The 14,942-nt window shown below is 47.1% G+C and overlaps 1 protein-coding gene across 1 annotated transcript; it reads left to right on the top strand.

Annotated features, from left to right (window-relative positions):
* Positions 1 to 1,860: 1,860 nt before the first annotated feature.
* REELD1 (reeler domain containing 1) lies at positions 1,861 to 9,671 on the top strand. The gene is made up of 6 exons (XM_029083552.1): positions 1,861 to 2,080; positions 2,914 to 3,136; positions 4,741 to 4,898; positions 5,635 to 5,935; positions 6,601 to 6,664; positions 9,093 to 9,671. Exons 1-6 carry the CDS (start codon positions 1,861 to 1,863, stop codon positions 9,669 to 9,671), a joined length of 1,545 nt encoding a protein of 514 aa, XP_028939385.1.
* Positions 9,672 to 14,942: the final 5,271 nt, after the last annotated feature.

Here is a 14,942-nt window from a genome sequence, read left to right as displayed (position 1 = left end):
CCCTGCTTCAGGCTGGGCACAAACTGTTTCATGTGCTGTGGTAGTTTGTTAGAGTCAGCTGGCAAGTCTCCAAAGTGCTAGAGATGAAGGTGTATGCTAGACCTTCTCAGCCTCTGGTTTTCTCTGGTTTATTTACATCTACTTATTGACTAAGCGTACTGAAATATAAGTCAGGAAAAGCTGCATGTTGAAAAGAAGATATTAGAAACAGCTACATTAAAAGCAGGACTACCTGCCTTACGATATCTGTTACCCCTCACCTCCTTAGCTCGTCCCTCAGCTTCACTTTCAAAAGCACATTCTGAAAAATCAGGATAACAAAATACTCCAGCAAGTCTGGAAAGGTGTTTTGTGCCAGCCACCAAAGCTGAGAGGTACTAAAGGCGCAACATACTGAATATTAAACTTCTACCACGGTGAGAAAAAGATACTTGTTTGGATTTAAAATTTGAGAACCAGGAGAAATCTTGGCATTAGGCAAAACAGCTGCATGTTTATCTCAGGCTTCCAGCGCTATTTCAGAGACAGCATCACGGCTGTCTTGTCAGCAACAGCGAGGCCTGACCGAGAAGAACAAGCTGAAACGCTGCTGGTCAGCCAGGGACAGGCCCAGTGGCCACAAGCAGCCCAGCACCTCTGAGCCACACGGGCTGCTAAAAGGTGCCGCATGGCCAGAGTGAGGGGAACACACGTGCTGTCCCTGTGGGGACACGGCTTTGCACCAGCAGGCAGGAAGAAGCTCTGTGCTGGGCACCAGTCCCATGAAGGACGGGGCCTGCAGCAGCTCTGCAGGTCTAAGGGTAGATGTTCCCCACGTTGATCAGGTTGTATGTTTGGGTTGGGAATGGTGGAGGGTGCTGAGTGTGGTCATGCAGAGCCTTCTCCTCCACAAGAGTTTTTAGAGCAAATCTTCTCTGTGGAGAAGGACCTGGGAGTCCTGGTGGACAGCAGGTTAACCATGAGCCAGCAATGTGCCCTCATGGCCAATGGTATCCTGGGGTGCAGTAAGAAGAACGTGGCCAGTAGGTCAAGGGAAGTTATTCTCCCTCTCTACTCTGCCCTAGTGAGGCCACATCTGCAGTACTGTGTCCAGTTCTGGGCTCCTCTGTTCAAGAAAGACCAGGAACTACTGGAGAGAGTCCAGTGGAGGGCTACAAAGATGATAAGGAGACTGGAGCATCTTTTGTATGAGGAAAGACTGAGAGACCTGCGTCTGTTTAGCCTGGAGAAGAAAAGGCTGAGAGGAGATCTTACCAATGCTTGTAAATACTTAAAGGGCAGGTGCCAAGAGGATGGGGCCAGACTCTTGTCAGTGTTGCTCAGAGACAGGACAAGGGGCAAAAGGCACAAGCTGGAACACAGGAAGTTCTGCTTAAACATGAGGAAAAACTTCTTTACTGTGAGGGTGCCAGAGCACTGGGACAGGCTGCCCAGGGAGGTTGTGGAGTCTCCTCTAGTGATACTCAAAACCCGCCTGGATGTCATCCTGTGCAACCTGCTCCAGATGTATCTGCTTTGGTAGAGGGGTTAGACTAGATGATCTCCAGAGGTCTCTGCCAACCCCTGCCATTCTGTGATCCTGTGTGATTCCCTGACCTCTCCCTCCATGGGAGGCTTCACAAGAAATGTGTCCTGTTGCGGGCCCTCTCCCCTCCCAGCCTCAACAGTTTACTCAAAATGTGAGATGCTGTGGATTACTGAAGTGGCTCCATGTGCCACAGAGATGATTTGTTCTTCTTCATTTAAAGGCTGTGAGAAGGGTGGCTCTGCAGCTCAGCTAATTCAAAGGTGCCAGAGGGGTTCCCAGGCTGCTGAAGCCACTGCTTTGAAGCGAACCTGCCCGTTGTTTTCGGCCGTAGGATGGAGGACGGCAGGAGAGCCCCCATTGCCATTGCTGGCTGGGCATGCACAACCCTGTGCTTGGCCTCCTATGCAGCTGCCTTCTCGCACGGCGCCAGCCTTTCTGCCTGTACTGACATGATGCCCAAGCACCTGAGAGTGCAGCTGCACAGTCCCAGCAACAACTACTTTGCTGTCCACACCAACGTGTCCTTCTTCTTCCCAGGTGACAAGGTTACAGGTAAGGAACAGCTTCTCATTCATCTATCTGAAAAATAGATGGTAACTAATCTCAAGTGATGGCATTAACCTTTGTGAGACTTGGGAAGAGGGATAACTGCTCTGAGTGAGCTATGCCACCTCTCTTATCATGAGGAAACAAGCATGTTTACAGAGGGATTCTGTTTGCAGCACTTTGCCTAAAGTTTCTCAGGTTGACTCCAGATTTTCAGACCAACTGTTTGCCAGAGGCAGCTGGGAGGCTTTGGGTGGGATTCATTTATCTCAATTGTGTCTCAACCATATCAGACCTTATCACATGCAATGGCATGAGAGGCACCTCCAGAGGGTGAAGTTGCCTTCCCTGCTCCTCTGCACTGCGTGAAGGGGTCTGGGTGACTCACTTGACTGTCAGGTATGGTTGGGCAGCATGCCCCATCCCCAGCATCGCCGCTCCTGAAGCAGATGCAGAGCTGAGAGGCACCCAGCCTGGCCGCTTGCCTGCTCATCCCCATGCAAAATAAAACCCCTCCGAGGGCAGCACACAAGCTTTTGCATCCATACAGGCTGGTACTAAACTTTCCTTAAAAATAGCTGCACACTGCCTAGTGCAAAGTGGTTAGCAGGTTATAATCAAGGAGGGGAAAAGACCCAAGCAAATTTTGTGTGCAATTACATACTACAAAGTTAAATCTGCCCTCCTGCATCCAGGATGGCCAAGACAGACACTGAGGGCAAAGACAGTAAGGTTTTGTTGTTGTTGTTGCACAGGGTTTTCTTTTGGTTTCACTGGAAACTCTATTACTGCCATAAGTACAAGGCAAATCCCTTTGTGTCCCATGTTTTGTCTTGCAGTGACAGTGAGGAGCACACAGGATTTTATGGGCTTTTTACTTCAAGCTCGCAAAGTGTCTAACGACGAAATCACTGGCACATTTGTCTTCATTCCTCCTGGTTCCAAGCTGCTGACTTGTTCTGAAGATGGTGACACCGTCACCCACTCAGACAAGTCACTGAAGAGAAATCTGTCCTTTGTATGGAAAGCACCAGACCAACCCATTGGAGACATCAAGTTTTTGTAAGATCATGATGGTTCCTAAACAGAATTTGTGTCTTCTCAGTTAAAGGCTTGGCTTCATTTTTCCATCATACTTGTCCAGTGTAGTGGACATACAGCTAAATACTTATCAAATGCTGCAACAGTATCGCAGCTGGTACATTAATCACCATTTATATCTGCTAGGTACTGCTGCTTTTTATTTACATGGTCACCATTTTCTCTGAATAAATACACTGGAAGATGACGGCCTAAGCACTTAGGAAATAGATATATTAAGGCATAAAGAGAGAACTGGGATCACATGGCCTGTCTTTCTAAATAACACAGCCCATAGGACTTCCCTGCCTACAGGATAATATTTAGTATCACACCTTTTTAAAAAAATAATTGAAAATGAGTGGTTTCTAAAAAAGTTAAATGTGTACAGAACTATTCATAGTAGAAAGAGAGAGTGAGCACTGGGACAAAATTTTACATCCCTGGTCTGCACCAAAGTCCCAAACTGTCCAAGTATTTTTGTTCTGATTTGGAATGAAATTAAACATTTTCTAACTGGTTGTCTTAGAGGAAGCAGAACAACTTTTCATTTTGGAAGAGATTAGAGTTATGTTTTGACTTTACAAAACTGCTTAGAAGCTGCTTGGCCACATCCTTGGCTGCTCCCCAAAACATAAGCAACCTGGTGAGCACCGTGGCTTGTGCATCCTCATCATGATTGAACACAATTTAATTGAAACAAAAATATTGCTGCTTAACATTTCAAATTTTGCCTGTGGTTTTAGATCGGGAAATACTATTAAAACCACATAGAACTCAATCAACCGAATAAACCCAACGCAAACCCAGGACCACCAACACCTGTTCCTAGCCACCCACTCTGATGCTTCCTTCACCCTCTGGCTTTTGACCCTCCAAGCTGATTTCTGATAGCCTCTTCCTTTTCTCCTATCACAGAATCTGGAAAAACTCCTCATTAGGCTTAATAATGCCTCCTAGGAGTCATCTGGCACAGGAAAACCTGGGTTGGTTTCCCCTTAGCTAATTCTCAGAAGCAGCTGAGCAATCTGAGATGAAATTCTCCCCAAAATCTCCAGTTTAAATAAGGCTCTCCGGCTGAATTGTTAAAGGTTGGCCAATGCGGTTTTGGCACCTGACAAAAAGCAGAGGGTTAGGCGGGCTCAAATATCAGAGGGCTGAGAAGAGAGACTTTTTTTCCTCTACCTATTCTGCTGTTTGTACAAGTTACATTGACTTGTTTTAATTAGTAAATACCACTGTTGTTTCCCTGCCTACGGAAGATTATAAGCAGAGCTAGTCCAAGTTTTCCAAATGTACTTCCATCAACACATCAAATGTAATAGCTTTTTCTTTTTTTTTAATTTAAGTTCCCACACATTTTTTGGCTGATCTTAATTACAAGTGGTGATTCTTTACCCCGTATCTTTCTTATGGGACCTGGTATATTTTATTTGTAATACAAAATGTGTGATGGGGTAATCCTTTAAAATAATTTTGAGTCGTTTCTGTTTTGGGATTAAAGCAGTCCTTGTGATTAACGGAATAGTCAGATGTTGTATTAATGCTACAGAGCCAGTAAATTCTTTCCTAATTATGTTTTACAGCATCTCAATAGTCCAGTCATACTTTGTTTACTGGGCAAAGATCGAATCTGCTATTGTGGCTCAGCAACAGCAAAACAAAATGCTTGCTGGCAGCAGCGAGAAGCCCGACCCTGTCACTCTCGTGCCTTCACAGGGACCAGCCGACCCACTCCCCGCAGGTACGGTGACCAAAGGTACGGGTTTCTTACCAACCCCTTCCCACAGAGTAGTTTTACATCTTATTCTGGACAAGTGTTGAACACAAGTGACCCAAAGAAGCTGGAGGAACCCGTTTAACTCCTGTCACCCTCAGGGAGATCAGCGGTGGCCACGAGGAACTCCCTGAAGTGAGGGCATGGGTCAGCCTTTGAGGTGACGGAGCCAGTGCTCAGAAGGGTACCAGAAACATAAACAAGCTTGCCAGATCTTGTGATTTCAATGCAAACCCTAAAGTACAGCTTACTTTACCTAAAAGCTCAGCTCCTGAAGACAAGCAAGTGCAATTAACAGTGCTGTCTAAATAAAGGAGCACATCTGTTTCTAATGTGACTATTGCCCTTCAGGTATGTATTCAGTCGCATTTATGCAGTCTTTAGTCAGTAAAATGCTCCAAGAATTTACTTATACCCAAATCAGATGTGTTTCTCAGCATTTTTGGCACAGCACCAAGACTGAGTTGTAGTTATTTTACTTGTTGATAATTTAGGCAGCAGGCTTTGCTACTTTACTTTCCATTTGTGTTCCCACAAATGGAAACATTTAAAATTAAGTGGCATGAAAATAAAAACCAAGTCACCATTACGATCCTTCCTGGCAAATGTTAGCACCGAGTGGGATTTGAAATAAACAAACTGAAGACAATAGACATCTGCTCCTCTCTCCCCCGTTTCTTGTTTTGTCTCCGTGCTGGACAAGGTCCAACCTCTCCAGCGGCTGCCACCGGCTCCCCCCTGCACACCCCCGCGCTGCCTGCCAGCCCCACCGGCATCGCAGCAACACTGGCACCGGAGCCGAGTTTTGGTGTTGGGTCAGACACCCATCCCATTGCTGAGCTGAGGCAGCCGGCCTGGCCTTCGCGGGCTGCAGCTGGTGCAAGCGGCGGGTCCAGTGGCCACGGGCTGGAGCCGTCCCTCCCCACCCGAGACCCCGTCACGGCAAACACCTTGCGAGGTTTCCTCTCCTGGGATGACGCCTCCAGCTACGGCACCTCTGATGGGTAAACTGGGCGGTGGAAAGAGCTATTTCTCCAGTCTTCTGGGGAAGGAAAATAGTACTAATCTCTCTGGGGATAAGTGAGGGCTTGTATAAGAAAGTGTCTGCGGTTGGAGGGGAGGCAAGAGGGCGTTTGCTTACTGAAATTTTGAGAAATAATCCTTTGGAGATTGCGCATGACAGTGATAGGGACAAAATCCAAAACTCTTAAAAACCCAACACTGCGCTGCTCAGCCCAGCAGAGGACTGGCCAAGTAGCTGAAAAATGTGAGAAAAACTATTGACTGCTACAATCTTTTTCTAAAAGCACATGGAAATATGCAATGAAACGGTGAACTCAGCAGAACTATTTCCCTATCTGCAGAGAAAACAAAGAAAGGATTCAAAGCAATTATGAAATTTGGGGTTGAGGACACCTGCTCAGAAGTCTTAGAGGGTTTGGGCCACATGAGCATTCATGTACTCTGGGTGAAAGCAATGGGGATAGGAATAAATGATCAGGTGTTATTCAGATAACAGCCCTGTAGGGTCTGCATTGGCTGTGTATGTCCCAAGGAGGCTCTTGGGAGCGGCACACGTCTCTGGTGGTGCAGAGCCCAGGGATTCCTGCACGAGCCGCAGTGACAGGTCCCACTGACTAACCCTGCCTCTCCTCTGTCTGTACCTTAGCGCAGGAAGCATTGCCAGCGCTGCCACCCCACGCCTGTGTTTGACCTGTAAAGAAGACAGGCAGGTAAGCAGCAGGGACAGGTAGGATGTCTTCTCCAAAGACAGAAAGGTCTAAGAGAAGATGAGGATAAAACCTCTCTAACTGCATCACAGCACCAAGCAGCCCGCATAGGTCTCATAAGTGACTAAAACTATATTTAAATTGTTAACGGTTTTAAATTTTTTACTTTAACTGGAAATTGGTTTTTATATCTCTTTTTTTTTGTTTTCCTTTTGAGCTCACTGCCTGGGTTTTTAAGACTCCCACTGTAAAACCAATATAAAATAACTTTTCGGTATGTAGACATGACTATAGGCTGCTAGATGTTTCTGGGCTGGAAAAATGTGTTTTATTTCCATGGAAGGCTGAGATGTTCCTTTCCAGAGGTGCTGGATATGTACCACCCATGACATTCATCAGAGGTCAAAGGCTTCACCTTTCCTGGGGATGGCCAAGGAAGCCATGTGCTTTATGAGGGCAAGGTCAGCCTGAGAAGCTGGATGGACCAGAAAGGCAGAGGTGGTGATGATGGTAGTGGTGGTGGTGGGGTTAGCTGCAGGTGTGGGGTGCTCTCACTGGAGACAGCTGGAAGAGTAAGAGCTGTCAGATGGGATGAGCAGGTGGGAGCACCTTTTGGGAAAGGGTGGCCTCAGGAGAGGAAGCCCAGAAAGGAGTGAAAGGACCACAGCCTCAAGGCAGCGGGGTGGCTGTATGTACAGGAGATACAGGAACTGGAAAAGGCATGTGAGGAACCAGGACAATTAGGTAGAAAAAGAAAAGGAGAGCAAGAGGAGGGAGAGAAACTGGAGAACACCAGGGCTGTGGAAACATAAGGGAGATGCTCAGATGGGAACTAGCGGAGAAGCTGGAAAGCAGGGATAGCTTAGAGACACAGGATACAGAGTTAGCAGGGGAAGTCCAATATGCAGGGGATGGAGAATAGGAAAACACAAGGAAAATAAAGAACTAGATCTGGGTTGCAGGATGCCACAGGAGGAAGAGAAGTATTCTCACAAAAAATAAGAGAAAGGGGCTGTACAGCTAAGAATGAGGCAGTAATATTTAGGAAGGAGCAGAGGACAGAGAACAAGTACAGGAGAGAAGTGTACCGTGAGCATCTGGCATAGCCATGAAGGAAAGCAGAGAAATGACAGACGATGGTAACCAAAGGAAAGGAAGAATTATTGCACAAGGCAAGATGAGAGCCTAATGAAGTAACAACATCGAGAAATTAGACAAGAAAGGAGAGAGTACAAAAAGAAAGGAGAAACGAGGTGAGATAGGGCAAGGACTTGCAGTCCTAACTTTGCCAGCCAGCTGCTTTACAGTTTGCAGTTCAGCCATTGAAAGTCTTTTATTTACTACTGTATTTTACCAGCACCTTCAGAAATGGTCTCTTCTACAAAGGATGCTCTGACCCTCCCCTACTTTGGTTCACAGCTTGCCAGGGCTCCTACCTCAGCTTTGTGCTCCTGTCACACTGTCTTCCCAGCAAGCTTTAGAAACTGATAATGATGGTAGAGGGTGAGAGTTTCTGTGGTGTAATTAATGGATGTGTGAAAAAGCCCGCTGGGCTGGGCAGGCTGAAGAGGCGCCAGCTACTGAGGGCCACATCCAAATCTCAGTGAAGCCAAAGAAAAGACTCCAGCACATTTTGTAGGTTTTGGATGGGGGCTCAGGTGCACAGTGGGAATGGAAAAATGCAGTGGGGGCCTCCTAAATTGTACGATCGTTGCACAGTTAGTCTTGGATGGTATCTACAGCAAAGCCTGGGCTGCAGAACTGGCATGGAGTGGCTGTCATTTTGTGATGGACAAAATAAGGTGCACAGCACCAGGCAGAGCCCCTAGGAACAGGAGCATGGAAGCACAGTCATTCCCACTAAAATGGGTGGTTAAGTACCACTGAGAAGGTAGCCATTTTCAAACTGGCTGTGTAGACTGAGAAAGCAAAACAGGCTTTGATGAGAGTTCACAGGTTACAGACAACTTTCCCAAAACCACTGATGTCAAAGGCCACCCCAAGTCTGTCCTTTCAGCATAACCCTGGCATCACACAAGATGGGAATTGTTTATTAAGTGATTTTTTTTGTGATGCCTGCGAAAACCACCATCACCACAATGGGAGTTGCAGACCCTTACTTATGCAAAGCAGTGAGCTTACTCTCTGCCCCTTCCACCCGCTCTGCCTTGTCCCCCCTGGGACCAGCTCCCAGTGCCTTGTCCCTCCCATGGTAATTCTGATACAGATGGAGAGGGGTGGAATCTGCCTCCTTTCCTAAAAGCTACTGAGTAACCAGGGGATGGAGCAGGGTTATTCCAAGGGAAGGGGGACACCTGGGTGTCAGAAATACAGAGCTGGACTGTACTGTGACAACAGTAGTGGATGAGAACCTAATCAGCTCCCTTTCTCTTCCCTCACCACACATCTCATCGTGTTTTTGCTTTCAAAGGCCAGTACCGAGAGTGGGGCCATCTTGGAAACCTCCCCACATGTGACAGTGTCTCCTTCTGCCGTGCATGTACACACTTACCTGGGTGATGCCATTGTGACAACAGCCTGGTTTGGTGATGCAGATGCTGCTGGCAATTTGTCATCACCTTCAAGTCAAATGGCAGAAAGAAAGCTGGCACCACAGCCAGAGGAGGCAGGCACCAGGGGCGAGGAGGAAGAGGAGGGCGGGAATACTCTGCCATGGGTGACCAGACCAGCTCCCAGATCTGCTGTTCCTGGCAAGGGGGAAGACCCTGGCAGAGGGACCCGACTCCTAGCAGCCCAAATCGGCATCCTCCTGGTCTGCTCGGCTGCCCTGGGCCTGGCGCTTGTGGCTGCCGTGCGCTGTGCCTGTGCCCAGCATTGCCAGAAGCGGACGGAGGTCTCCTTCAGCGAGCCGGACCCCAACGTCATCGCCATCAGGCAAAACGGGGAGGTGATGCACTTCCGAAAGATCCGGGAGAACAGCTTTGTGCTGGTGCAAGCTGAGTACAACTGGGTCAGCCCCTCAAGCAGTGGGAAGAAGACAACCATATGAACATCTGCAACACCGAAAGCAGTGCTACAGCGGCTGGTGTAGGTGAAAATAGCCTGGGCTGGGCTGCACACCACAGCTTATGGGAAGCGGTGGGGTGGTACCGCTCTGTGCTGCCATGTAGGTAAACAAACTCGAAGCAGCCAGTACAGGCAGAGGTGTTAGCTGAAAATATCTGAGTTACAGCTGCTAAAGAAATAGAAGTTGATAGATTGTTCAGTGCGTTACACTTACCACAATTAATATTGTATATCTGCTCATTAGCTGTCGCTGCAGCCATGACATACGCTTCCTCTGTTGCCTTAAGGGTATAGCCAAAAATAGAAATTCTTTCTCTGCATGGTAGCATTGTCTCCTGTTTAATCTCAGCAAAGGTTTCTAGTGTTATATTTCTTTCTAGGAACTAGAAACCCCTGATATCAACCCAACTGTTCTCATTCAGGAGCTTACAGGTTTGATTCTGTGCACTTGGTATCTCTTAGATGACAAAATATTTGGTGGCAGATTTTAAGTTTCAATTGGAAAATAAAAAGCAACAACTCATTAGTGGAGAACATTGATCCAAAGAACGCTGAATTGATCTATGGTAACAAAACACAGGGCGGCAGACACCAGCTTTTGGGGGAGAAACATGCCTCCTCATCAGGTGCAAATGGAAGAAAACCTTTCCTGTCCATTTGCACCTGATGAGGAAGCTTGTTGAAGCCCGACAGCCAGCATTTACTTGTTTTTTTTTACTTCCAGTCAGCTCAGTAACACTCTGCAGAAACAAGCACTGAAAAATATCCTTCCCGGGTCACTTTGGAGATTCCCCAGCTGAGGCTGCGTGGAAAGTTATCAGCATCCTTGTACTCTGAGTTTGTGCAAACTTCTCTCCAACTGTGTGGTTTTCTGCAGGAGGCCACTAAAACAACCCTTGGAAAACATGAAGGTCCTTGACAGCTTCTAAGAAGGAGAGGTGATGACAGCAAGGGTAAAGGTTTGTTTTACTGCAGCTTTGAAAGAGACAGAAATAGTCCTGATATTGATCCTCTTGAGATGTACATTTTAGAGCCTCTCAGAGAACAGGAATCACCCCTTCTGGGCTCCTTTTCTAGGGTGGAGGGGCTCAGATGGTCCCCAAGCTGTGTAAACTTTAAACTTTGGTGCTGCACCTTATTTCTCAGCCTGCAGCAATCCCCCCCTGAGCTAAGCAGACACTGATGAGACCCTGACGGCTGACAGAATCCTTCCTGGTGACAAGTTCCCCTCTATCAGCAGGGCCCCATAGCAGTCTCCAACCAGCTGGCCATCTTCATGCTTGATAGCCAGTCAAAGCTCTGCTCTCAAGTCTTCCCTTCCCTTGCCATTGACTTCAGAGGAGACAAGTGGGACATAAATGAGTTCTCCCATGCAAACCCCTGCAGTGTGATGAACAAAGTGCATCTTCTGCTAATAGCACCTTTTATTAGCGTTCAGAAAGAGCTGGTTTCTGACCACACTACTGTATAGTGATTAGTGACATGATGCTTTGCACTACACAAATTTCCATTGAGTTAATTTCTAGGCCTAAAGAGCTTTGGCCAAAATAAATGAGTAAGAAAAGAAGTGTACTCACAAGTGCAGCTTGCAGAGATGAGCTTGATGGTCTTAACTATTGCAGTCTGAAGAGAAGGGTGGCCACACCACAGCCCCTCCGCTGCAGAGTAATCAAGGGTAGTGCTGTAATTCAGAAGACATTTGTTTTAGGACTCAAGAGGTAAATGGTTTGTGTTTGGTAAGTTGAGCTTGAGCACTGCCTACGAGGAAGTCTACAGGTTTTTACGTACAAGTCTAGACACTTACAATGATGTTCCTCTCCTATGTCATGTGCTTTAGAAAGAAACCATGTTTCTGTAACCCAGTGTAGCTGAACTGTGGCGTGACTAAAGCAGACTGTGTTCAAGTCATTGTTAATGCAGCCAAAAAAACCCCCTAATTAACTGAGAAAATAGGTCAACAAACTCTTAAATATTTAAAGAACTATCACATATTATTTAAAAAAGTTTCTTATGATGGCATAGCTGTTTATGAATAAATTACAAGTACCTATGGCCTCTTCCACTATCTCTCTAGGTTTAATGTTACCAGACTGGTAGAACCTTAAAACCATAACCTTCCTCTCCCCAGCGCCTTCCCCATGACCCAGCACCACTTCTTGCCAGGCCGACCAGAGCAAGTGAAGGCCTCAGGACAACGTTTGATTAGGATAACCGCACTTCAATACCACCCTGCCTTCTACCAACCTCTGCCTTCTGTTAAATTTATGCAGCTCCAGTATTATTAGCAGTAAAACCAGTAATGGTGAGCTCTGAGGGACACAGCTCCTTTGAATTATTAATGAGTTTTGCTACTTTGTGGACTTGGCTGAGACCTAAAGTGCTTGTGTTTTTTTTTTCTTGACTTCTGAATAACATTTCATTTATTGTAGTTGCCATGACAAGAGGGATGGAGGTTTTATCTCTTCTTAAGGCTGTTAAAAACATGAGCACTGATTAATTTATTAAAAGGCAAACCATTCAAATACCTCCATTCTTAAGTGACTCGCCTTGCATGGGAATTAATCTGTGCTCACGTTTGGAACAGATTTAGGAGAAAAAAATGACAGAATTAGGAAAAGAAAGGCACAAACCATTCTAATATTTACCAGAGGGACAAGTGAAAAACTTACTTACCTTGTTTCCCTCTCTAGGTGCATGACTGTGTTGGTCACAGATGTTCTGCAGGAGCTGGGGAACCTCAGTTCCTCACAGAATGGTAGAGGTTGGTAGGGACCTCTGGAGATCATCTAGTCCAACCCCCCTGCCAAAGCAGGTTCACCTGGAGCAAGTTGCACAGGACTGCATCCAGGCAGGTTTTGAATATCTCCAGAGAAGGAGACTCCACAACCTCTCTGGGCAGCCTGTTCCAGTGCTCCATCACCCTCACAGTAAAGAATTTTTTCCTAATGTTTAAGCGGAACCTCCTGTGTTCCAGCTTGTGTTGGTTGCCCCTTGTCCTATCGCTGGCCACCACTGAAAAGAGTCTGGCCTCATCCTCTTGACACCCGCCCTCTAGATACACAAACATTTATAAGGTCCCCTCTCAGTCTACTCTTGTCTAGGCTAAACTGACCAAGCTCTCTCAGTCTATTCTCATAAGAAAGATACTCCAGCCCCTTAATCATCTTCCTAACCCTGACTGAACTTCATCAGGTTCCTCCTTGCTAGAGCTGCAGACATGTGTTATTTATTCACTTAGATTTAAATAACAACGAGAAATACCTGTAAAAAGATGAGGAGATGCTCTAACTATTCCTGCAATATTCAGTTGTAAAAAGACAGCTGCTTACCAGCAAAAACCAAGGACCAAGTAGTGACACACAGTGCCCAGCTGGTGAGGAGCAGAACAGCCCCCTCATTCCTCCTGGCAAGTCAGGCCACTCTAGTGCCCCGGCCATGGTCTCAAAGCTCAGTCTGAAAGCCATCGTGTCTGGACAGCTCTGCAGGGCTCCTTTCCTTTCTTTCCTCTCCCCTCTATCCTGTCAAAGGCACCACATCACCTACGAGAGGGCAGAGAAGGGCCTGGGGAGTCATGACAGCTGTTGGACCACAAGCTACTCAGGGATCTCTCCCGTCTCCCTCCTGCCACCGCATCATTTCCCCTTCTCAGGTCTTGTTGCAGCAGCCCTCTTTTCTCTTTAGTTCCTGTGTGACTCTCAGCAAAGCGTTTTGTTATATGATGTATGAAGGATCATGTCTCAAACCACATTTTACTGTATATTTAAGTGCATGTTTCACTGATTAACTGCTGTTCTAGAGAACGTCTCCCTTCCTGAGCAGGGCAGGCCCATAAAGGATACATCAGCTCTGACTAATGATTATTAGTACATCCCAAGGTTACGTACCACAATCAAATAACGTGTAGGAGGGAAGAGAGGCTCCAGCTTACTCGGCTGAGGACAAAGATCACAGATAGTCTCTTTGAATCTTCAGATTGCAATATCCATTACAGATTGCCACCTTCTAATGTCAAAGTATAATTTGTTGTTGAGAAAATGTGTCGCTATTTCAAAGGCGAGTCAAAGATCAGCCTCGCTGTATATCAGCATATGTTGATGTACATTAGGAAGCGACGGCCAGGTACCAAGGACATTAGGCTGTCGGTGTAGAGGGAAAGACAAGAAGATGTGACTTACTGATCTTTATTATGCAAACACATGGCCCAAAGTGGAAAAATATTTAACCCAGTCAAGTAAAGTGTCCCCAGTAATTCCCAGTGCCTAACGTAGCAAAAACGCTACATGTCAGACGAGTTAACCCCCACCTCCGGCTCCAGCAGCAGACGGTGCAGCAGAGCAGAGGGTCGGGCTGCATGCCCAGCCCTCGCTGCTGCGCTGTGCCAGGAAGGGCTGGGGATACAGCCGCAGAGAGGGAACCTGTCCCGCCGGGAACGCACGGCCTCGGCCTTCTGCTCCCCGTGCTGGCGGAGCAGCGGGGCAGCCAGGAACTGCCATGTCAGGGCCCCTGCTGGGCCCAGCCAGGCCAAACACAAGCTGTGATCCCCCAGCACGCATGTCCTGGCTAACTAACTGCTGATCCCTGGCTAACCAACCCTAGTGATCCTCGGCTAACTCCAGTGATCCCCGCCTAACCAACTCTGGTGATCCTCAGCTAACTCCAGTGATCCCTGGCTAACTAACCCTAGTGATCCTCGGCTAACTACAGTGATCCCTGGCTAACTCTAGTGATTCCTGGCTAACTAACCATAGTGATCCTCAGCTAACTAACTCCAGTGATCCCTGCCTAACTAACCCTAGTGATCCTCAGCTAATTTTAGTGATCCCTGGCTAACTAACTACAGTGATCCTCGGCTAACTAACTCTAGTGATCCTTGGCTAACTCCAGTGATCCCTGCCCAACCAACTCTGGTGACCCCTAACTAATTCTAACAATCCCTGGCTAACTCTAGTGATCTCTAACTAATTTTAACGACCCCTAACTAACTCTAACGATCCCTGGCTAACTAACTCTAGTGACTTCTAAGTAACTCTAACTATCGCTAACTAGCTCTAGCGATCCCCAGTTAACTCTAGCGATCCCTGTTTAACTCTAGTGATCCCTGACTACCTCCAGCGATCCCTGGTTAACTCTAGCGATCCCTGACCAACCACCGCTACCGATCACTGACTCACTCACTCTCACGTTAAAGCGGCGGAGGCCGACCCGGACCAGCGCTCCCCGACCGCCGCCAGGGGGCAGCCTTGTCCCGGCGATG

This window comes from Antrostomus carolinensis, unplaced genomic scaffold (genome assembly GCF_000700745.2).
Source record: "Antrostomus carolinensis isolate BGI_N321 unplaced genomic scaffold, ASM70074v2 scaffold11602, whole genome shotgun sequence".
Classification (NCBI taxonomy): Eukaryota; Metazoa; Chordata; class Aves; order Caprimulgiformes; family Caprimulgidae; genus Antrostomus; species Antrostomus carolinensis.
Note: the sequence above shows the minus strand (reverse complement) of the source record. Positions and strands in the feature narration are given on the sequence as shown.

Coding starts and splice junctions, on each gene's coding strand:
- REELD1 (XM_029083552.1), top strand. CDS start 1,861: ATGGAGGACGGCAGGAGAGCCCCCATTGCCATTGCTGGCTGGGCATGC. Junction 4,899..5,634: donor AGCCGACCCACTCCCCGCAG/GTACGGTGACCA, acceptor GTGCTGGACAAG/GTCCAACCTCTCCAGCGGCT. Junction 6,665..9,092: donor CCTGTAAAGAAGACAGGCAG/GTAAGCAGCAGG, acceptor TTGCTTTCAAAG/GCCAGTACCGAGAGTGGGGC.